The sequence below is a fragment of the Leucoraja erinacea genome, chromosome 31 (assembly GCF_028641065.1).
Source record: "Leucoraja erinacea ecotype New England chromosome 31, Leri_hhj_1, whole genome shotgun sequence".
NCBI classification, from domain to species: domain Eukaryota; kingdom Metazoa; phylum Chordata; class Chondrichthyes; order Rajiformes; family Rajidae; genus Leucoraja; species Leucoraja erinaceus.
Genome location: NC_073407.1, coordinates 16,557,179 through 16,581,826, shown reverse-complemented (window position 1 = coordinate 16,581,826; position 24,648 = coordinate 16,557,179). Strand labels below are relative to the sequence as shown.

The 24,648-nt window shown below is 43.8% G+C and overlaps 1 protein-coding gene across 2 annotated transcripts in view; it reads right to left on the bottom strand.

Annotated features, from left to right (window-relative positions):
- The window catches only part of LOC129711996 (ral guanine nucleotide dissociation stimulator-like), a 121,771-nt gene that overhangs the window by 62,966 nt on the left and 34,157 nt on the right, over window positions 1–24,648 (bottom strand). Inside the window, exon 1 of one of the 2 annotated variants that reach the window (XM_055660105.1) lies at window positions 22,616–22,798. The exons of the other annotated variant lie outside the window; for it this stretch is intronic. Within the exon in view, the coding sequence (XP_055516080.1) occupies window positions 22,616–22,699 (84 nt within the window). The 5' untranslated portion in view covers window positions 22,700–22,798. Of the gene's footprint in view, window positions 1–22,615; window positions 22,799–24,648 lie in introns of those variants that run through there. 2 annotated transcript variants of the gene reach the window in all.

The following is a 24,648-nucleotide window of genomic DNA, read 5'->3' as shown; positions in this document are numbered from 1 at the left end:
TGATCTGCCTTTCCTCATTCATTTCAGGTACTTTTGGAACGCTGCTGAATTCATACGATGGCAATAGGCGGGCTGGAAAATAAAGCAGCACAGACCAAAGGCCGTATTTTGAGTGCATAATGACTGGTTGCAACACGGCCTGTTCTGGCAACTCGAATGCCCAAGAACAAAGGAGACTGCAAAAAGTGGTGGGCACTGCCCAGTACATCACCGATACTGACCTCCCCACCATCACAGGGATCTGCAGAAGTTGCTGCCTCACAAAAGAAGCCAGCATCATCAGAGACCCGCACCACCCTGGCCACACCCTCATTTCATTCCTGCCATCGGGAAGAAAGTATAGGAGCCGGAAAACTGTAACATCCAGGTTCTGGAGCAACTTTGTCTTATAACAATCAGGCTATTAAACACTACAACCTCCCAATAAGCTCCGAACTGCAGGGGGCACTGTTTTGATCCGTTTGTATTATTTGTTGTCAATTATTGTGTGTACAGAGTACTGTGGTTACATATCTGTTGTGCTGCTACAAGTAAGAATTCCATTGTTTAGTTGTCTGATCAAATGATAATAAAGCATCCTTGGGTTCTTGATTGCACCCTTACCCAGCATTTCCAGTTGAGCGTGTTGGCATTAACGCGGCTTAATCAGCAGGATACTGACTTCTGAGGCTTCAAGTAGCAGTTGTACAATCTCACAGAGAGAGCACTGTGTTTCTGCAGGTGTTTGGGTGAAAGGCACTCATGGCACTGAAACGACGTTACCATCATCAACTCGCTTCCTGGTTAACATATGGACGGAACTGTAAATAAAGTCGAGCAGCCAGCTGCATTTTCAGTTGCTGTTTGTTGGTCTTTATTCTGAACTAACAGTCCCCCACAATGATTCTCTCTCACAACAGCATTCATTATTTTTTTTAAATAATGAATTGGCTGTGAGATTTTATGTACAGGTAACATTGTGCATTTAATGCTGCAAATAAACTCCAAGGTACTTCAACAGGGTTTTCATTAGGACAGTAGCCCAAAAGCTTCATCGTCAAGAGAGTTTGTTAAGAAGCTTCTCAAATCCAGACAGAGACAGAGTGGTAGCGAGAATTCCAGAGTTTCTGCAGCAATTAAATCCAGGGAACAAACAGGAAGTAAGAATTGGAGGAGTTGGAAGATGTAGAGACAAAGGGAAGCGGGAGGGGGTGTCATATCCTGAAGGGATTTGGAAAGAGTAATGAGATGTTTAAATGCTGTTGCATTGTTTAACTGGGAACAATGGTGGGTCAGTGAGCACGGGGGGGCCCTAATAATTCCGACTTCAATTAAAAATCAGAGTTAAACACTGTAATTGAATTAACAGCTATTGACTCAGTTAATAGAAAGGGGAGTGAGGAGTGAAGAGTTAAAGGACTTATTGGACTTCTTTCTCTGCAACACAATTCCGTACCCTACATCTCGGCTGTAAGAAGCTGGACGAGAAATGACTTCAGCATTTTCCAAACACTCTTATGAATTCTAAAAGATACTAGACTAAGTGGGACCCGTTGGGTCCCTGTCACACGGGAGGCCTGTTCCCCCAACTCAATATTCCACCACTCACGCCTATCCATCCCCCCCCCATCAAATCAACCCTTCCCTGTCCCCCTCTCCCTTCTACCCCCCCTCCCTCCCCCCCTGCACTCCTCAACCCCTCTACCCCACTCGCTCCCACTCTTTCCCGCCTCCCTCCCTTCCCCCCTTTCCTCTCCCCCTCTCTTTCTCATCCATCTCTCTCCCCCCCTCCGTCCTCCCCCCCCCCCCCCCCCCCCCCCAGCTGTGGGCCGGGCTACAGCGCTCCCCCACTCTCCATGTAATGTTGTGGTGCATTAGGGCCGCTCCCAGTGACCACGCCCACGGGCAGGAGCCGCTGGAGTGCTGCCCATCCCGGGACCCACGGTGTCCCTGGCCAGCGGGTAGACAGCGGGCCTTGGTGATGCCCCACCCCCCCACCATTCTCCCTCTACAACCCCATCTCCCTCCTCCCCATTTCCCTCATCCTCCTCCTCCCCTCACTCCAATTCCCTGCCCCAGCATCTACCCAGGTGGCAGTGCAGTGCCAGGGCCTGGAACTCGGCCTGGTCCTCGTACTGGGCCCGGCCCGGCCCTGGCTGTTGGCGGCTGAAGCACTCGAGGACCTGGGCCATGACGGAGCCGGGCTCGCTGTGCCGGGGGCGGGGTGAGTGCGGCGGGCGGCAGAGCTAGAGTTGCCCGCAGAGCAGGAAGCAGAGGCTGTGCACCAGGATGATGGAGGCCGGGCGGCTCCCGAGGCACTGGTACACCATGACCAGGCCCCGTCGTTGGGCACGACTCTGGCCCTCAGCTCGGCCGCTGCCTGGGATGCAGTCCATGCCCCGACAGCGGCCAATCAGTGCGGCGATGGTGCCAGGAACAGGAGACTGACAGGAGAGGAGACCAATCTGCGCGGGAGTGCCTGACAGCAATCTGCGCATGCGTGGTTTTTAGGATTTATAAACATTAATAACTTTTACAATATTCCATCGATCGGAATGAAACTTGTTGCACTCGCAGCACGGGCGAATGGTGAGTACGCCGGTGAAACATCGGAACGCTATCATGTACCATTTTCGCGCAAATAGAAAATTCGTGCAAACTGGTAGAGCACAAGATCAGAGTTTTAGTTATGTATAGATTTTCATTTAAATTACAATTTTTTTTCTCTGAAGATTATACACGGCTTATTTATTTCCATTAAACGTGGTACTGGCTGCCTCCAACACAGCTTGGTTTCTGTAGTTTAGTGTCACTTTCCTCATTGAACTGCCTTAGCAGGAGCTGATGCACACACCATCTGACTATGACAAGCCAAATTTGGGACTGATGCCAGCAGGAACGTGATCAACAGCTGAAGTTCATTGCCGGGAAATCTCGTCAGGACCAGAACGCTGATCTCATTCGAGAAGCAGCTCAATGCTATATCAGGGCAAGAGTAGAGTTGGCATTCTGGAAGAATGAAATAAAATTGACTGACAATCCTGCTTCATCCAAACATCTTGTGTGATTTCAGCCAAGTGAGACAATGGAAAATGCTCAGTCTTTCTGCAATTATTTTTCTTGAACCCTGTTCAAGTGGTGACGTGATTCACAAAATCTCAGCTCCTCATCAGAGTCAAGTAATGAGTATGTATAGCGGGTTGTTAAACTGTCCTACACTTCATCGTCAAATTCTGTCAGGTCAAGTCAAGTCACTTTTATTTCTATAGCACATTTACAAAACAACTCTCGTTGGCCAAAGTGCGTTACATTGGTGGAGGTACTAACGTTATACAACAGTGGTTCATAGATTAATTCCATAAATACATACATATATCCCTCACTCAGAGGACGTGAAGCCAGGCTTGAGAATAAAGATGAGTTTTTAGTCTCGACTTAAAGGAGTTGATGGAGGTGGTGATGGCGACAAAGCTGAAGGATCATGAAAGTTTACAGCACAGGGTGGCCACTTACACTCTTGTGACTGCTTTTTCCAAAGAGGTTGGTCACACCTCCCTTTTTGCATCCATGTCTGTCTGCTCCTTATACTCTGGTTCTACTTTTCCCGTCAATATTAATTGCCAAGTTGTTCGTTGAGGAGAGAAGGTATGAATGGGTAAATGGTTCCCTCTTCAATCACTAGGCATTGCTCATACCATAGTTGAGATGTCATTGTGGACAAGGCCAAAAATGGCTGTCCCAGGGAGAGAAAGGGTTTTTTTTTCCACTTCATGGCATCACGCAGTCAGTACGGACTCGGCTGCTCACTGTACATTCCATTCCATTTTGCATTCAGCAGACAGAACATAAGCTACATAAGCAGGAGTTGGCCAGTCAGCTCCTCGCACCTGCTCCGCCAATCAATTATATCATCGCTGATCTTTTGCGTCAGTGCCACTTTCTTGCCCTTTGATACCCTCAATGTCCCAAAATCTATCGACCTTTTGGTTTGCATCCTCAGCAGCTGAGCCTCCACAGTCTACTTGGGATGAGAAATCCCCAACCCCTTAAGTGAACAAACTTCTTCGTGAGTTCAGAATGACCAACCCGATTTAAAGGCTGTGTTCTAGATATCCCGTTAGGTAAGCAGCATCCTGCATCTACCCTGTCAAACCTAAGAAGAATTTTGTATGTTTCAACGAGATCACCTCTCATTCTTCCAAGTTCTAGAAAATCTTCCTTGTACAACAAACCCATGATATCAGGAATCTGTTTGATGAAATATAACAGGAGAATGAATCAACACTACCCACATTAGCAACGATACACACAATCATCTGCTAAACTTGGTTTGTTCCCTGCAATAATGTCTAATACAGACAAGATCAGTGACAAATGATCACAGGAGCTTTGATTATGTACAACATCCTATTTCTGTGCACCTTATACATCCACTTACTAATTGCCCTTAACTCATTTAAACGAGTCGACATGTCCAAGTGTTAGAGATGGGAAGGGAAAATGTGGTTTGAAGAAGGGTTTCGGCCCGAAACGTTGCCCATTTCCTTCGCTCCATAGATGCTGCTGGACCCGCTGAGTTTCTCCAGCATTTTTGTGTACCTTCGATTTTCCAGCATCTGCAGTTCCTTCTTGAACAAAATGTATTCTTAGGTTGGTTCCCTTTGAACCCGCAGGGAACCCCTGATGAGTTCATTTGCTTACTCAGCAGAATTAGAGTTGAGTTGACCCCATACTTCCCAGCAAGGAATGGCTTCTGCTATCGTGCCCATTCATAGGCGAGGAGCCAAATGTTCCTATAAGGTTATCGCAAGTATTATATCACCAGTTCAGCATTTTCCTGTGGAGAGACTTTGTTGAATCTGACAAAGGGTCTCGACCTGAAACATTGTCCATTTCCCTCCACAGATACCGCTGGCCTGCTGAGCTATTTTTACTGCTCCTCAAGGTATGCCCACTTTGATGAGATTCTCCTCCACTCCCTCACAAAGGTTCTGTGAGACCACCTTTCACAACCTCTGTGCACTTCTAGCTTTATCCCCCTACAACAGTCTGAAGAAGGGTCCTGACCCAAAACATCGCCTATCCATGTTCTTTAGAGATGCTGCCTGATCTGCTGAGTTACTCCAGCACCTTGTGCCTCTTTTTGATAAACAAGCACCTGCAATGCCTTGTGTATCCTCCAACATTTTGCTTTTTACACTGCTGGTAATGTCCTGTCCGGAAGATCACTTTGTTGCTGTCTCTCATCCAACTGATATTCTGGTCTTTATTACCATGCTCAAATGTGATATCTTGGTTGTGGACAAAAATTATTACTGTATTTCTTACATTACAATAGTTACCATACTTCAAAACACTCAGCAAGCTCTAAAGTGCCCAGGGCTCTTCTGAGATCATTGTATTTTTATATATACTCTGCACGTTATAACTGAACTCAATGTCATTGGTACAAATGTAATACAAATGAAATGCAGATGCTGGTTTATATCAACGCTAGACACAAAATGCTGGAACAACTCAATGGGTCAGGCAGCATCTCTGAAGAATATGGAAAGGTCGGGACCCTTCTTCAGACTATCATCTAGAGATGCTGCCTGACCCGCTGTGCTGCTCCAGCATCTTGTATCTGTCATTGGTATATATATACACACGAGTTTACTTGGGGATTGGGAGGAACAGGAATGATAAATTATGAAACCTTCATGGCAAAATGACCTGTAGACACTGCCGACTCAGTGTGTGATGAATACAAGTGGGACTGGGTCGGTAGTGATGCAATTTCACAGAAGTTCCCAACTTTAAAGGAGCAAGAGATAAAGCCAAATGAAGGCTGAGGGAGCAGACAGCCGGCAGGGGAGGATGAAGGGATCTCTGTTTGTTTTCCTCAAACAGGCTCAAGCAGCAGCCCCACCCATCAGCACATTGCTGGTTTCCTGTGAAACTATTTCATTTTGCACTCGCTGAGATTTCCAGCTAATGAGCAACAATTAGCAATTTCAGGTGAAACCCAAAGTGCTTGCAGCAACTGTTAATTACTTTACACTGCTAATAGGCAAGACAGAAATGTGGCAAATGGCAGAAATTATTTTGTGGCGCTGCAAAAGAGTTGCTGCCTAAAGGGCCTGTCCCACTTGGTCGACATTTGCGTGCCGTTTACGCGTCACAACGCACGGCATTATGCGCGCATGGTGCGTGGTGACATAGGCAGTGACGTGTGGTCGTGCGCGGCGCCCCAGGATTGTGGGATGTACAAAATCTTTGCGCGCCATCTACATGACGTGCAAATGACGCCCAAGTGGGCCAGAGACCCAAGTTCAATCTGATTAAGGCCGCTGTGTGTATGGAGTTTGTATGTTCTCCCAGTGACCTGCGTGGGTTTTCTCTGGGAGCTGTGGTTTCCTCCCACATTCCAAAGCCGTACAGGTTTGTAGGTTAATTGGCTTGGTATAACTGTAAATTGTCCCTAGTGTGTGCAGCATAGTGTTGGTGTGCGGGGATCACTGCTCAGCACTGACTAGGTGGGCCGAAGGGCCTGTTTCTGCGCTGTATCTCTAAACTAGAGACAGTATTATTTTTGAGATGGTCCTGTTAAGGTCTATCCGTACATTGACATCCTGAAGGAAAGGTCCGTGATTGGCAGTACATGCATTCCAACCACTACTTATATTTCAATCATCTCGAACATAACCAAATATCCCAAGGACCTCACCAGCAGCAACATCATAGAACGTTTGACTCAGAGACATATATTTTATGACTGCAGACCAAGATGGCAAGATCTTCTTGAAGGAGACAACAAACCATTGGGCATTAATGACAAAACCTCTGAGCCTATGGCAGGACAACAGGGGTGTGTTGATCATAAGATCAGATCCTGGTTTTGATTAAGAGATACCAGTTTTTTTTTTAAACCAGTGTTTTTTTTGGATCCCATCATGTTGCTCCATCTGTTCTGAATCACAGTTTGCGATTCATGCAGAGATTATGTTTTTGTTATTTGAGAACTTTTTTGAACCAATGTTGCGAAGAAATATATTCCACAATTCTCATTTTCAAATCACCGTTTACCAATCATGATGCAAGATGTCAGGCATTTTACAAGTTTTATGTAAGGGCTGTCAGCATTTACTGTCCTCCCCAAATTCTTTCCCCAGCTGGGATACAGATTAATTTTTTTTTAACTTTCTAAAAAATGACCAGGACCTCCTTCCCCAAAGGATTTAGTGAACTAGATGAAGTTTTTTATTAAAGCAGATCAATGATTTCATGGTCCTTATGCAGATACAAGCGATTCACTTCTCGGGGATGTATTACCAAGTGCCTTTCTTATTCAGTGCCATCAATTTCCAAGCCAACCTTTCCTTTCCATTTGTCCAATCTTTCAGAACGTGTTGGTCAGCAGTTTGTCAGGCGTTGTACACTGCACGTTGTACACTGCACATCTCACCTGTTTGAGATTCACTCTGAATCTCCACCAACCCACTGATTCTGGAGGCATCACTGATCGGGCACAGGATCTGCCGCATAGTTATTTATTTCTTTTTATTTTATTTTTTATTTTTATTTATTTATTCCGAACAAGTAAAGACATTAAGTTCGTACTGAGCCGAGCCACTTGTTATTCTAGCAGGCAAAAAGTGCAAAGTGCAACAGCTGATACATGCCTGTTGCCAATATTGTGTGGTTGAGTCAACGTTGATGTAAGTCAACACTGCAAGCACAAATTTCAATGATCCATTATTCTATTTCAATATATATGACATTAAGCACTCTTGACGGATGCAACTTTGATCATGGATCACTTAGCTGCTGCCATAAACCTCCTCCGCCCAGCAAATGCTCATCTTGTTTCACCGAGTGTTGGCTCAAATGATCCATTGTGAGCAGTTTAGAGCTGCTTTGATTCATTGACATCCATCTTCTCTCCAGGTACAAATGAGCAGTGCTCATGGGTAAGTCACCTCCACATTGACAGGATGGTTTCAGACTCACCTCCTTTGCACCTGGGCTAGCCTGTGTTGCCAATGTCAGGTTAGTTGCCAACAAACCAAACATGGAATAGGCTGTATTTGTTTACCTGGTACCAGACAGCAGATCTAAGGACATCTGTCCCTAGACTGTGAAAATCCAATGCTAGTTCACAGGAGGGCTTACAATTGTAGATCTTTCATTGCCAAGAGCATCACTTTAGAGCTACTTTGCCTCCACAATGAGGAGAGTCCTTAGCCAAGGCAATGACTGGTGTCACCCACTAGACTTGGAATACATGGGCTCCTATGTAATCCGTGTGGAACTTGCTTGGGGAAGATAAAGAGGAAAATAACCATACCAGCAATGTCTATCTTCATTGGTATCATGATGTTTAAACAAGGAGCTTGTATGCCGGGGTCATAAGGAACAGCATCATTGCATTTTATCACTCGGGCAACAATTCCTCAACATTAATCATTGCGATTTCTCCATCTCTCCCATCACGTTGGCTTAACCTTACCATGTGCACAGAGGTGCAACTCCATCCAAGCTTGCTTCATTAATCTGGTTACAACTTAATTAATTATTCAAACTATTGCCCATATCATGTGTGCTCTGTTTTGTTCCAGCAATGTCTTACCTAGTTTCCTGTCCTCATGTGACATGGACCTTGATCGTGCCCAGGATCCCCTATAATGATATTCCCATGTGGTAACAAGACTGTGCTGAGGTTTCCTTGCCTCGACTGCACAGGATATGGTGTGCTCCACTCCACAAATCATGGAACTCCGCTTTCCACATCTTTGGTATTACTGAGCTTTAAAGGGATTTGCAAACACAAATGCAGAGTGTATGTTTTGTTAACCGCAAAATATTACATTCATTCGGCAACTTGTGAACTTGTGGCAATCAAAGCATCTAATTAGCATCTCTGCTCCCAACAACTATTATTAACCCTTTCAAATCCCTCAAAATAAACAATAGACAATAGGTGCAAGAGTAGGCCATTCGGGCATATGAGCCAGCACCGCCATTCAATGTGATCATGGCTGATCATCCACGATCAGTAACCTGTTCCTGTCTTGACTCCGTCCTCATATCCCTCGACTCCGCTATCTTTAAGAGCTCTGTCTAGCTCTCTCTTGAAAGCATCCAGAGTGCCTGCCTCCACCGCCCTAAGAGGCAGAAAATTCCACAGATTCACAACTCTCTGTGTGAATTTTTTTTCCTCATCTCCATTCTAAATGGCCAACCCCTTATTCTTACACTGTGACCCCTAGTTCTGGACTCTGCAATCAATTCATGGTTTTACGATGAGGATTTCTGGAGTTTCTATAAGTCTTCCACACAGAGATATCCTCTGGTGCAGTGAGATAGATAGTGAGGAAAATATGGAAGACACTGCCCTACAGAATGGTTAAGGAAAGCTGTGTTGATATCTTTAAGGGAAAGCTAGGAATGCTGGTAAAGAATGCATTCGGATAGCCATTTCCCACCTCTTACATAATATCCCAAAACATTCGACTGTCAACGAAGTGCCTTTGAAGTGTATTCACTGCTGTGATATTGCAATTGCAACAGATCTGTACTGCAATGCAACAATGACTGAATACAATTTTTCAAAGATAATCTCTTTTTCTGGATAGGCTGGAACATTTTTTCCCCCCAGAGTGTAGGAGATTGAGGAATGTCCTTATTGAAGTATACAAGTTCATGAGGGGTATGGGTAAAGTGATCACTCACAGTCTCTTTCCCCATAGAGCAGAGGCTTTAGTTGAGAGATTTAAGAGCGACACGAGGGACAGCTTTTTGCACTCCGAGAATAACCCATATCGGGAATAAGCTGCCAGAGGAGGCCATGGAAGCAGATACAATTATGACTTTCAGAAGATATTTGGACAGTTATATGGACAGGAAGGAAATTAGAGGGATATGGGTCAAATGCAGCAAATTGGACTAGCCTAGAATGCCTACTTGGTCAGCATGGATAAATTGGGCAGAAGGGCCTGTTTCCATCTTGCACTGCTCTGTGATTCTAAGTGTTGAATAAAGGGTAAATAAAAGCCAGGAAATGATATGTATAGATTAGATTAGATTAGATTAGTTTATTGTCATTCAGACCTTTCGGTCTGAACGAAATTTAGTTTCCCTGCAGTCATACATAAAAAAATGACAAAAACACACAATCAACACAAATTTAACATCCACCACAGTGAGTTCACCAAACACCGCCTCACTGTGGTGGAAGGCAAATGAACTGCAGGTGCTGGTTTATACCGAAGACAGACACTAAATGCTGGAGCAACATCTCTGGATAGAAAGAATGGATGTCGTTTTGGGTCGAGACCCTTCTTCCACATCTCTCGTTTCCCCACTCCCCTGACTCTCAGTCTGAAGAAGGCCGTCGACCCGAAACGTCACCCATTCATTTCTATCCAGAGATGCTGTCCAAAGATCCTATAGCAAAGCTTTGCTATAGGATCTTTGATGCTGCCTGTCCCGCTGAATTACACCAGCCTTTGTGTCTATCCATGAAAATTATGTTCTCTTCTTTGGTCTCGCATGGCTGAGAGAACAGACAGGGCATTAGTCTAACATTTCATCAGAGACACACCTGCAACAGTGCACGGTGCCCTTCATACTGCAATGCTTAGAGTTAGTTTGAATAAAAAGATACTTGCCAGGTTATTTCAGAGGGCATGCAAGAATCAAGATAGATCAGTCAGGCACAGATTTCTCTTCCTGATTAAACTAATTACCCACCCGCTGCAATGAATTTGAACTCTGATCCCTTGATTACTAGACTGGACATCTGGATTATTCGCATGGGGATAAATGGTGTAAATAGCTCACATGCAGTTTAAACACCAGCATCAACAGAATACAATGATTCAATTCAATACTTTATTGTCGCGTGTACATAGGTGCTGTGAAATGATTTGTTTTGTGTACAACCTGGTAAAACCATGTAGCAAACCTCACCCAGGCAGTACAAAAGTGTCACAATCTTTTGGCGCCAACAATGTTACACAGAAGTTCCACCGAACCGTCCCATCTACTGCCTGCCGCCTCACGAGAGAGCAGGCCTCCCGACCCCCGATACCACCCTTCCCCCCCCCCCGCACCCCCATTCCACGACGCACCCCCCCCACCCCCCGAGTGTAAGGATGTAATAGTTGGAGCAAATTCAAGCCCTTCCAGGTCTCAGAGGTTATTGGCAAGATAAGGGACAATCATGCTGCACCCTTAAGCAGTGGTGGACTGGGTCTAAAAATATTGGTTGCCAGGAGACAAAGGGGACCCACTTAGGGGGCCCACTTCATCAGGGGCCCACTTGATATTGGGGGCCCACTTCATTAGGGGCCCACTTGCCATCGGGCAAACTAACACCCTGGTCAGTCCGCCACTGCCCTTAAGTAGCTCTGAGATAATTATATAATGCAACTCACCAGGAAACACACACAATGTGTCGAGAAGTGCTTTCATTAAAGAAAGACAAGCTGGTGTCAAACAATATAACACAGTCCTCGACTATGGTTAGGGTATCAGTGTGGTCTAGGTTGGAAAGGTTTATTCAAAAGGAAGAAGTTCAAAACTGCTGCAAGCTGGTTAAAGAGATTAGCTGTAACTCGCTGCAGTTATAAGCGAGTTGATTGCCAGGACAGGCCAGATACTCTGCCCTGTCTGTCTATCACCCCCTGCCCTCGTTCCAAGTGTTTTCCTGCAAGTGAAAAATGTCAGTGTGCTGCTCATGCGGCAGCCAATCAGTTTGTTTAATTGTAGGCTGCAGCTGGGGCCCATGGATTGTGGGCCAAGAGCATCTCATCAATGTACAAAGCCAGTAATGTCTACAAGCAATGTTGGCAGAGCCTACAATGCTGCCTCCAACATCAAGAAAGACATCTGGCATGGCCACTTGTTCTCCAGTACGAGGGAAGAGCAGGTGGATGTGTTCATCCACACAATCGGCATTATGGAAATATTAGATTATTTTACCAGGATGGTCCTTGGGCAAGAGCCACAGAAACAGGCCCTTTAGCCTACCCTGTCCATCACAGGTACAGGCCCTTTGGCCTAACTCCTCTATTCTGACCAATATGCCCCTTCTTTGCCAATCTTTTGCCCATATCTTCACTTTCCGGTTCCTAATCTTATGTTTTTTCTCGACTAGAACCAGCCATCGTTCAGTTATTTCTCCCTCTGTAGTTCCTCCAATTTCCTTTAAAAATCACCAGTGATGGGACCATCAGATAACACAATCAATAATAAACAATTGGAGGGGAGTTTGGGTGTCCTGGCAAAGCCCAAATCTATCCAGACTTGTGGAAACAAGGAACTGCAGATGCTAGTTTACAACAAAAAAAAGACACAGAGTGCTGGAGTAATTCAGCGGGTCAGGCATTTTTGGAGAACACGGACAGGTGACATTTCGGGTCAGGGCCCTTCCTCTGACCGAGCCTATCAGACTATACAAACTGTTCAGACTATCTATTTGTGGAACCTACCAGTCAGAGTCCCAGCCTTTCCCCCCCCATCTCTTCCTGGTTGTGATCATCTTGCTCACTACAGATTGAAGGAAGAAGCTGGCCAGACAAACATCTGTGAAAAGAAAGTCGCGGTGCTCACCACACCACGGAAACATGAACCCGATGACATCTAGTGTGATCTTTCATTATAGCATCAAACTAAATTTGAAATACTGAATTTCATAAAAAGAAACACTTGGTTTTCTTTGCATCTTTTGCAACCTCAAACAGCCCAAAATGTTAACAGTAAATAAAGTACGTTTGCAGTGGCAATAAAGTAACGCAAGAAGCAGGACAAGAAATTTAAGCAAGCTCCAAACAAATCAGCAATATGATAATGTACACACAACCTGGTTTGTGATATTGATTGAGAGATAAATATCGGATATCACACCAAGGCAAATGGTTGGTTCCATCCAGCTGAGAGCACAAAGGGTTAGTTTTCATAGCTGATCTCTAAAGGGCCTGTCCCACTTTCGTGACCTTTACAGGCGACTGCCGGCACCCGTGATAGGTCGCCGAAAGTTTCAACATGTTGAAAATTCAACGGCGACCAGAAAGACGCTACGACTCTTTGGTGAGAGGTCTCCAATGGTTGTGAGAGGTCTCCAAAGAGGTCTCCAAAGAGTTGTAGCGTCTTTCACGGTCGCTGCTGAATTTTCAACATGTTGAAATTTCGGCGACCTATGACGAGTACCGGCAGTCGCCTGTAAAGGTTGCATAAGTGGGACAGGCCCGTAAGATCACGCCTCCAATTGTGCAGTGGTCACTCAGCACTGCACTGGAGGGCCAGTCCTCTCCAAACTTTTGTGGACAAGAGTCTGGAGAGGAGCCTATAGCCCACAACCATCTGACTCAGAGTATCAGCAGCGGAATCAGAACCGAGAGAATTTTCAGGAATTATAGTTTCATTTTGATACCTTTCCTCTTCCATTTCACAATGCACTTGTAAAACATCCAACTGCTCCAACCCTACACAAGCTGCTGTACAGAAAAGGCACTGTGATCAAACAGAGAGGTATTCCAACAAATGGAGGGCTTGAATCAGACCTCTTGTTAAAGCCTGTGATGCCCTTCTTGCTCAGTGACAACGTTTAGTCAGCTTTGTGCAGTATTTTCAGAAATTAGTGTCTGTCTCGCAACCAGACATCAAGGGTGTAAGACATGACAATAACACATCTCTGTCGGAGTCTTGGGATTTGCCTAGAATTTAACTTGTAATCATCTTTCAACTTCACAACTGCCAATTACACTCTGGAACTTTACTCTACCTGCATGTATGTATAATAAGACTATCATCAGCCCGGGCATTGCAAATCACTGCACAATGAATTTGTGTGGTGGAAGGTGAGGGAGGAAAGTCAATGGTTCTAACTCATCTCCTGTGCCCTCAAATGTCCAAGATCAGGTTAGGAAGCAGGTCATGTCGACCACGGTGCACAGAAGTGTGAAGTGGCTGCTGGAGAGCATGTTCATGGTGGTGTCGAGACGTGGTGGTGGCAGAGACAGCCATGAGAGGCCCTACAGCAAGCAACCAGATGAGCAATGCTGGAGAAACTCAGTGGGTGAGGCAGCATCTATGGAGCTAAGGAAATAGGCGACGTTTCGGGTTGAGACCCTTCGATAAGTTAAAGTGGACCACCCAGCACTCTTTTTTTTTTTTAACGAGTGATCTTATTCTCAGCCTCAGATATAACAACATTGTAATAACACCTGCACATTATTGCACAGTGCACCGTGATTCCTAGCAGGAAATTTAAGTTCTGTTCGTTTCTTTCTCATTTTTTTCCTCCTAAATTGAGGACCACAAGCAATCACAGGGCATGTGGATAGAATTTATGAAATGACAGCTACAAAAACAGCAACCCGATCACAGATTTCAATGCCACAAATCCCAGAAGTCAAGCTTGAGCAGAATATGTGTAATTTGAAATTTAAAATACTCATTAAGATATGATTACGTATTACACAACGATGCATAAAGCATATATCATTATTTATAATATGTACAATATGTTCTTTCCCCTGTCACATATTGAAGGCACGCCCTTCCGTTTAACAATTTATGCAAGATGTAATATGTAATTGGCAAAATGTCCACTCTACGGAATACTATTCTGTATAATTCTGTATATTCTGTATCTACCGGGAAACTGCAAGAACGCCTCTCAGCCAGGACATAGAGGGACGCAGGATGAAACTTGCAGGACACACACTCAGAATGTCACCATAACGAGCATCTAAGATAGCAATGACATGGCAACCTGATGGAAGAAGGGAAAGAGGCTGACCAAAACTCACATGGAGGCGAACATTCCACAAGGATTTGGAAGCCCGGGACGTAAACCTATCGAGGGTGGAAGACATCGCACATGACCGAACAGAATGGCAAAAGCTTGCTGCCCAAATGCCATCAACAGTGTTGGGAGGAACTAAGTCTAAGTAAGTAATAATAGATAAAGCGAGCTGTTTTATTTGATATATAGTGTACAGCAAGCACTGTGTGTATATATATATATGTGTATATATATATATATATATATATATATAGAGAGAGAGAGAGAGAGAGAGAGAGAGAGAGAGAGATAGATAGTGCTCCTCATAATGTATAAAAAGATTTGATCAAATTATAGGATATTTTATGACCACCAGAGATACAAACCATCCTTTGCTTTAATGTCTCAGCTCAAAGATGTAATTTCCAACAGTGCAGTACAGAGGTTGGGATGTTATGTTGCAGATGTATAAAACGTTGGAGAGGTTGCAATTGGAGTATTGGAGTATTGGAGTATTCTGTTGAGTGGGGTCATGCTACTATCGAAAGATGTCATTCATTTGGAAAAGGTGCAGAAAGGATTCACGGGGACAAGGGCCTGAGCTATTGGAGGAGGTTGTGCAAGCCAAGATGTTATTGCCTGAAGCGATGAAGACTGAGGAGTGGCCAGATAGATATGTATAATATCATGAGGGGGCATAGATAGGGTGAATGCATATAGTCTCCCCCCCCCCCCCCCCCCCCCCAAAGTTGGGAATCAAGAATTAGAGGACTAAGGTTTAAAGCGAGAGGAAACAGATTTAATTGGAACGGGAGAGACCACTTTTTCACTGAGGGTTTTACATTTATGAATTGAGCGGTAGGAAGAAATGGCTGAAGCAGGTACAACCACACCATTTAAAAGAAGTGTGGACTCGTACATAAATAGGAAAGGTTTAGAGGGATATGGGGCAATCAGGACTAAGGCAGGCATCTTGGTCGGTAGGAACAAGTTGGACAGATGGGCCAATTTTTGTGCTGTATTACTTTTGATAGAACCAGGCTAGTTTGTCAGTAATAACTGAGCAGAGATGGCAGTTTTTATCTTAATGACACGGCTTTATCAGTTATCAATCTGGCGTACCATTAAAGTGAAATTACCATTGTATTCAGTTTTGAAAATCAATCTTTCTTTGGCTCTTTAAAAGCATCGGTGTGGCAATTTGATTCTTTAGTAAACTATCTTGTTTCAAAAACAATCTCAGCTCAACACCACAACCCAGTGCTGTTAGTATGAGTCACATTATTTCTATGAAACATGACATTGTTTGAATACAATCTGTCCAATTCTTTGTGCTTGACCCTTGTACTACGCTGCTTTTGTTACAGCAATGCCAGTCTAGCGCGGTATGGAAAAATAATCTGTCCATCCTTCCCTTATCTGCCTCCCATTCTTTATCAGATTCCATAACCTGCAGTCCCTCTTTGTGGACTCCATTTATTACCTCCCAGTCTCTGTCCCTATCTTTGAATTCTCCAATTTCACCCTACTCCAGTACATACACATTTCACCCAGACACCCTGCTCCTTTCCCCTCCTCTATACACTCATCTCCCATCCCCGTCAAATATTTTCCGTTTATCTCCCTTATTTCTACCAATATCCTTCCACCCGTATCTCTCCCTCCAGCTCTACATTTCACTCCTCATCTTCGATTTTTTCTGACAACCTCATGTCTCCTTTTTACCTCTAACATTCGAAACTTACTCCACCCATCTGCCAATCGACCCTTTCACCTGCACTCTCCTATCACTTGCCAAGCTTTGCACGACCTCCACCAGAGAATGGAGCAGCTGGGCTTGTACACTCTGGAGTTTAGAAGGATGAGAGTTTGTAGTTTGTTTGGTTGTTTGTTTGTTTGTTTTTTTGCACAAAGTCCGCGAGCATTGCTACTTTTCATTTCACTGCACATCTCGTATGTGTATGTGACGAATAAACTTGACTTGACATCAGCCATGATCACATTGAATGGCGGTGCTGGATCCAAGGGCCGAATGGCCTACTCCTGCACCCTATTGTCCAAAGATCCTATAGCAGAGCTCTGCTATAGGATCTTTGCTATTGTCTATTGTCTTGCCAGCTTTCTCCCCCCTACTCCATCAGTTTGAAGATGTGACTGGAGATCACAGTCATTAAGATTCACCTGGTCAGACCCGGGGCATTTAACAGATGATTTAATACAAGTCTTTAAAATCATAATGGACATTGACATGCATCTCATTATGAGGAGACAGTTTTTCTGCAGTAGGGGAGTCAGTAACCAGAGGACAAAGATTTGAGAGAATCAGAAAAGAAACCAGGAAGAAATGAGAATGAAAGATTTGCGTGGTTAGTTGCTGTCATGTGGAAAGTGCTCCCGATAGGCAGTTGGAAAAACACCGTATCTAAGCCAGATCAGAAATAACTGCCTGTAAAGATCTTGGTTGGAAGTTAATCAAGCTAATTTTCAGAGGGATATAATGCACAAAAAAAAAGTTCTAAATGAGTTAGATGAATTGTGTGATTAACTTATTGCTCCCCACAAGAGGCAGTGCCACGGATGCTGCAGACTATGTCATATGCAAAATACTATGCTGCCACTCGTCGACTGCTTGTGTGACATTAGCCACAACTGTTTTGGTACAAGTGTTATATAGAGCTTCCTCACACCTTCCCTTCACTATAATGCCACTGCCTTTAACATGCTATTTATGACATATTTACAGCATCAGCCTTCTCAAGGGGATCAACTCTGCATTCTTACTGCCTGTACCTCTTGTGCAGTGCCCATAGTCAGTGCCGTTATAATAACTGCTGCCATCTGGGCCTCCAGCTCTGGAATTTGTCCCCTAAATTTCTGTCACCGCCTTTCAGGTTACATGACATTGCTGTGTCCCAAACATTATGGTGCCCTGAAAATGGGGGGGGGGGGGGGGGGGGGGGGGGGGGGGGGGTGAGAAAACTATGTATAAACACTGCTGTAATTTCTACACCGTTGAAACCAAAAAATGGCCTTTATTAAAATCTGGCAACGTGTACTTTATCCACACGTGATTTTTTTTCTATTACAAATCTCAAATTGTGGAGTACAGAGGCAAATAAACAAATGATGGATCTTTGTCCCAAACATTATGGAGGCCACTGTGATTATATTCCATTGCCGCACAAGAGTGGGTGTTAATCAGATCGCATCTTGAGCTTGCTCTGCCATTCACAACTGAACTGATCTTTGGTTTCAATTGCACTATTACCTTTCATCGTCCTAAACTCTATTGATCCCACCTTTGAAAATACATATTGACTGAGCATCAATTCCCTCTGGAGTAAAGAACTCTGAAGATCTATTGCACTCCAGCGTAAGAAATTCCACTTCTTCTGATCGGTGACCAAGCCCCTGACAAGTTGTGTCTGTGGACATCTCCCACTGTTCAGGGGCTACAAAAGGAGTACTCTATGTTCCTCACCTTCGTTCTTAAATTAATCTTCTCTACCATTTACACTCTAGGAACTTCTCCCCCCAACAGTTAACATTACAAATTGTTACAGTCCAACCTTTTAATACACTCTTTTAACAAACCACTTTTCTCATTTAAGAAAGATCAGGCTCTCATGCAAGTTCCTGTCTGGCCAGTTATCCTACTATGTCTGTAGACTACCAGTCTTGCTCCCATTCATCCATTCGACAGCACTACTCTCATCTTCAATATCGATGTTCATATTTTTACCAGCCTTTCCCTTACAAATGGAAAATAAAACTGACATAAATAATCATTTCTTCAGAAGAATGCAGAGGGGAAAAGAAATTGCATAAATTTAGAATGTGGTGCCAAAAGCAGCTTTCGATATCACTATTACCACAGTGCAGTCATAACAAGGGGTATTGTAGTTAGACTGGAAAATTAAACTCACGTGGACTAATACAAAATGTAAATGAAAAATCCCCTTGATAACAGAGTACAAACCTAATACTCAGAATGAAATGGCTTCTGCTTATTACAAATGGTGACCATTCTCTCTCTGTCTCTCTCTTTCCCTTTCTTTTATAAGGATCCATATAAAATGCCTATTCTATTCTACAACCTGTTCCTCACCTGATATGTTGTCTGGGGAACAAAGAGCACAATACTAACATTGATCTGCCTTTATATGATCCATAGAAGACAATCTATGCCTGCTCTCGAGCTTCATTAACAGGCTTCTGAATGGTCCTTCCATAGGCTCAGGCACTGTCTGATTCACCTCAACCCCATTGAGGACATTGGTAATTGTCAATGGAACTGATGTGCTGCAATGCTGAGAACTATATTCTGCACTCTGTATCATCCTCTTTGCTTTAACGATTGTATTTGAGATTGACTTGATTGTATTAATGTACGATATATCTGCTTTGGTTGGATAGCATGCAAAACAAAACCTTTCACTATACCTCGCTATGCGTGGCAATTATAAATCTAAACCATCGCTAGAGCTCTCATGCACTGTGGGGATCGGACACGTAATAGACAGAATAAAGTTGATTGTGTACTTAGATAAACTTGCATAACCAAAGGAAAACACAGAAATCAAAACCATCTGCTTTTTTCTCGTACTTTCAACGCTGGTATTGAAACGTTTCCCCTTTACCATTCACCTCCTTTGCTGGAAAATCTCAAGCATCTTTTCAAATTGCACGCCAACCATCCCCATTTAAAATGCTTTGAAACAACATGCACAAATGTCCCTGAATGAGTAAGATTTACTTGCGCAGGTTGTTTTTCTGAGCCACTGTACAAAGAAGCAGCAACTGCATGCAACTGTTGTGAAAAGCAGTTTACAGCACCCAGCAGAGGGAGGAGATGGGAAATGAGGAGATGGGAGAAGCTCATTTAGAGTCACTCAGCACAAAGCAAAAGCTGCAGCCCATTTTATACACGTTGACTAAGATGCCGTTCACATTTTCCTGCACCTGGCTCAACTGGTAAGTGAGAGGTGGATATAGGTGTGGGAAAGGAACTGTAGATACTGGTATATACTGAGGATACACACTGAAGACCCTGAAACATCTCACATCTTTTTTTCTCCAAAGATGCTGCCTGACCCGCTGAGTTACACTAGCTCCTTGTACCTATCTATGGGTGAGGGAGGCTTGGTTGCTAGACTTTGTCCCACCCCCACCTCTCCTTTCACTATAGTTCTGGCCTTTGACTCCTGGCAACATCCTCGCAAATCCTCTCTGTTTGCAAATCTCCTCTGATGTGCAGTGTTCCCAGCTTAATGGCATCCTTCATATAGCGGGGTGACCAAAACTGAACACAATACTCCATGTGTGGGACAAAAATTGGATGGATTTTTCCAAAAGAAAACACAAAAAAATCACATGATCACTGTCGAGAAGATACACTGGAATTTATTTTTGTTTTATCAGAAAGAGTTAGCTGGAGATCATTGGCAAGAGAAAACAATGAAAGTTCAGAGAGCAAGCTGACTAGTGAAACTACAACTCACGTAATTGTTTTAATACCAGTGACTTTAGATTGTGGCACAATAAACAGATCTGTGTTGCGGAGTCTGAAGCTCCAAAGTCGAATTGTAGATTAATATTTGGCAGAATATTTACATTTTGTTCTGGCGAAGAATGCTTCTCATTGGAAAAGCTGTGTGATTTCCATAAAATCCTTCTCCACACGAGTGACCACCTTACCGATTGCATAAAAATGTTGCCATTCAATGGGAAGTATAATCGGTGTTGAGTAGCCTGCAAATCCTTCCAGGGTTTGTTCTTCAAGGAATGAGCATTGGAAGAGAAAGGTATCAATACCTGATCAATGCGTTGGAGCCTTTAGGTAAATGTGGAGAAATTAAAGGATTTATTGTTGATGCTGCATCTCGTTCTTGTTTTTGAAGACCACTTTCCATGGAATGACAGTAAGAACTCCGTTGCAAGGATCACAGAAACAATGCCATGAATAAATTTCCAGTTATCATTTAGCATGGACTCATAGGTTAAACAGCACCTTTTATGAGGTAAACTTCTATAATCCTTTCCAAAAAGCAAAAATAATGGTGGTACCCAGTGAGCTTGGCAGCATCTATGCAGGGAAAGGGATGGTCTCTTATCCTCCACATAGGCTGCCTGACCTGCTGGTTTCCTCTGTCAACTTGGCTTTTTTTTTTGCTTCAGATTCCAACATTAGAAGTTTCTTGTAACTTCTATAATAACGTGATGGTGTTTTGTTGTTTTTAATCATTCTAAAGCTACTGTATGCATGTGCTGATGTTTCAACTTTAACACAGAGATATTCCCTAAAGGTTTCTGCCCAGAGTGAGCGAAATTTTACTTCAAATCTTTGACTAAGAGTTTGACAATAAGAATTTCATTGTCCTATCTGGGACACGTGACAATAAAACTCTCTTGACTCTGGATTCTCGTTAACCGAAATGTTACTTCTGATCTTTGACTGTAATCTGCTGGGAGAACCGGTTTTGCACGTTTGCTTGCGTGCAAGTTTTTTTTGCATGCACGTGTGTAAGCTATATATGCAGGTGATCAAAAAACTTGATTCAAGAGATAGGTTTTCAACTGGGAGAGTTGGCAAGGTTTAGGAAAGGGAATGCCCAACCACCTTCCAGTGCCATGTCTGGAAGAAGGGCCTGTCCCACTGTACGAGGTAATTCAGGAGTTCTCCCGAGTTCTCTCGATTCGAGCTTGTGTAATGTACGTAGCGGGTTCGTAGGGACTCGTACGAGTAAAAAGTAACAATTTTTTTCATCACGAGTATTTTTTTTTTACTCGTGGACATTTTTCACAGTGTTGAAAATTACGTCACCAGTTTACCGGATTTCCCAAGTACCTACCGTTACTCGTACGAGCCACTATGTGACATCCACGAACTCCTACGTACCCGCTATGTACATTACACGAGCTCGCATCAGGGGAGAACTCTTGAATCACCTCGTACAGTGGGACCGGCCCTTAACAGAACTGTGTAAACCACAAATCTCCCTCAGTTTCCAAATTCCAGGGATCAGGGAGAAAGATTCTATTCTCATGGAGCTGTCAGTAGTGAGATGTTCAAACACCAAGATCCCTTGTTAACTTTGCAACATGTCTGAGTGGTTCCTACCTCCTTCAGGAATGGGTATGTAAAGGGGAGGTGAAATATAACACTTGCTCTCTCCCGAACTGCTCAGGTGACAATGATTCAATGTTGAAAAGTACAGGCAGCAAGCAGATCCACATTTAAATCTCTTCAACATCATCTCCATTTGTTCAAAAACTCACAAGCTCATTTTAGAAGCATGTTTTATAATAATAAATGCACAGGGCACCTGGCAGGCAGTACGATCAAAGTTTAAAAGAGTATAATCATGATTAATAACTTTTGCTGTGGTGTCACCATAGTTCCACCTTGACCCCAGATGAGACAATCCTTAAATAAGATAGACAGGCGGACGGGACAGGCAACATCTTAAATAAAAGATGTTGTAAATACTGATGAAGTATGATAATATCAGTGGAAAAAAATAGCTGTGTATTTCCTGTATTCTGTATTTAATTCCATATAATCGGTGCCCGTTCTGTTATTTGGTTTTATTATGCAAAGGCTCTTTTGGTAATGCCTTCAATGCAAACTACCGTGTGGCCCACCGGAGCGAGCAAATGGTAAACAAACTGTTGTTCAGCACAATCTATTGTATGTGTTGTAGACCCCGCCGATCCGCAGCAATCGGTAAATAAACTCGAAAGACGAGCCTGCCCTCATTCCCACCCCGCGGCATGCCAGCCTGCACTAGGCGGTGCTGAGACAGCGAGCGGGTGGCCAGTTTTAACCCAGTACCAAAGCGCAGATCTTAATATCCGACTTACCGCATCGTCCACCAGATCAAACATGCAGACTTTCACGGGCTGTGCGAGTGCTTTCTGGAGATTAAACAGCGATTTGGTCTCCATTTCTCCGGTGTCGTGTGAAGAGAGTGAACCTTTCACATGCTGGATTCGCCACGCACTCGACTCGACTCGAGTACAAGCTCGACGGGACAAGATAGGAAACCCCCTCCCTCCCTCCCTCCCTCCTCGCTCTTATTTCTCGCCGAGATGTAGCGGACGCTGTAACAAAGCTTCCTTCCTTCCTCTCACTGCGGCCCTCGAGATATCCTCAGCAGCTCCCTCCCTCCACATGCGGCAAACACGCTCCCGGATTTGCATTTTATTGCCAAACCATGCCAGATACTGGTCAAAGAACGGAATATAGAGTTCACCGCTGCCGTGTAGTCGCCGCGGCCTCATCCCTCATCCCTGTGGCTCAAACATCGGATCAATTCAATCCGTGTTAACTGACCCACAAGTGTAGCTACAAAATTAAATATCAGCTAACTGCACATTTATAATGTCTTTCATCGCCTCGTGCTATCCCAGGGAATTTCATTGACTCAATGATTGAGTGGTACTGAATATGGGAAAGGTGGTAGCAATATCCTCCACATGGTTTTCGAGGATCGTTGATACAGGGACAAGATACTGCGAGCACCTCACCTTTTCTTCAGTATAGTGGCATTGGATGTGTTACAAATCCAATGCCACTATGCTGAAGAAAAGGTGAGGTCTCGCATTTGTATACACACCTGATGTTTGGACTGCCTACAATTCAGGTCTCCTTAGAAGACACCTCTGGCAGTGCTGCTCTCAACACTGCACTGAGTGCTGGCAATGGAGTGTGCTCAGAAGATTTGGAAATTTAAATGATACTGTAATTATCCTTACATTATTTATTATGTAAAAAGAATATGTGTGTCGCCTATGATTGTGTTTATAGTTTGTTTGGTTGTTTGTCTTTTGCACAAAAGACCGCGAGCATTGCCACTTTCATTTCACTGCACATCTCGTATGTGTATGTGACAAATAAACTTGACTTGACTTGAATTGCCCGAGTTTTTCCCCAGTGTTCTACTACAGCTGGCCAAAGGCTGACAGACCCTCTGTGGAATGGCTGGGAGCAGCTGTCTCTTGTGGCTTCTCTAGCTTTCTTCCTTTCGAGGAGCTAGGTTGTGGTATTTGGAAGATTGTAGAGACCCCTTGGTCTGTATTGTGTTATGGATCTTAGTGGATAGACAATTATTGACCCCAATACTTGAGATGGTCGGAGATGAGCAGAAAATCAGGCGGAACTCATATTCCCCATTACCCAACCATTGATTGCTACTAAAAAGAGCCTATTGAGAGTGACAATAGGATTTGCTTCAACATTTCCATGGTTCAAGGCAGCATTCCAGTTTGGGAATGCAGTGAAAAGGCAGGGGGAGAGGATTTGGGCCAGGTTTTAGTGAGATTGACACTGAGAGGATATACTCAGATAGCTGTTTTACTTGAAGGATAAAATGAACTGTGATATCACTGACATTGAATTGATTCTCAAACCAGTTTGTGGTCCACACATCCATCCTAGTGATTTCAAGATGGTCATTTGTCAAATATGGCACCTGCTATCACCAATGGCTGCAGACAAGCATTGACCTGGCTGTGGTTAGCCATTCTATTTTGTCGGCCATTTCCACTCAACCCAATTGATAATTGAGTGAATAATCTAGCGTGTTATGATCTAAGAGTGTTGAGGCCAATTTTAGCTATCACCCAAGCCACATATATGTTGTTTAAGAAGGAACTGCAGATGCTGGAAAATCGAAGGTACACAAAAATGCTGGAGAAACTCAGCGGGTGCAGCTGCACCCGCTGAGTTTCTCCAGCATTTTTGTGTACCCACATATATGTTGCTCAGCTTGGACCAGAAAATGGAATGAAATGAAAGTCAATTGAAGATCACTAATATACTGCACTGAGGGGAATTTAACCTACCATAGCTCTGAAAATATTTTTTATTTGAATAGTTAAACATCCAAAACAAA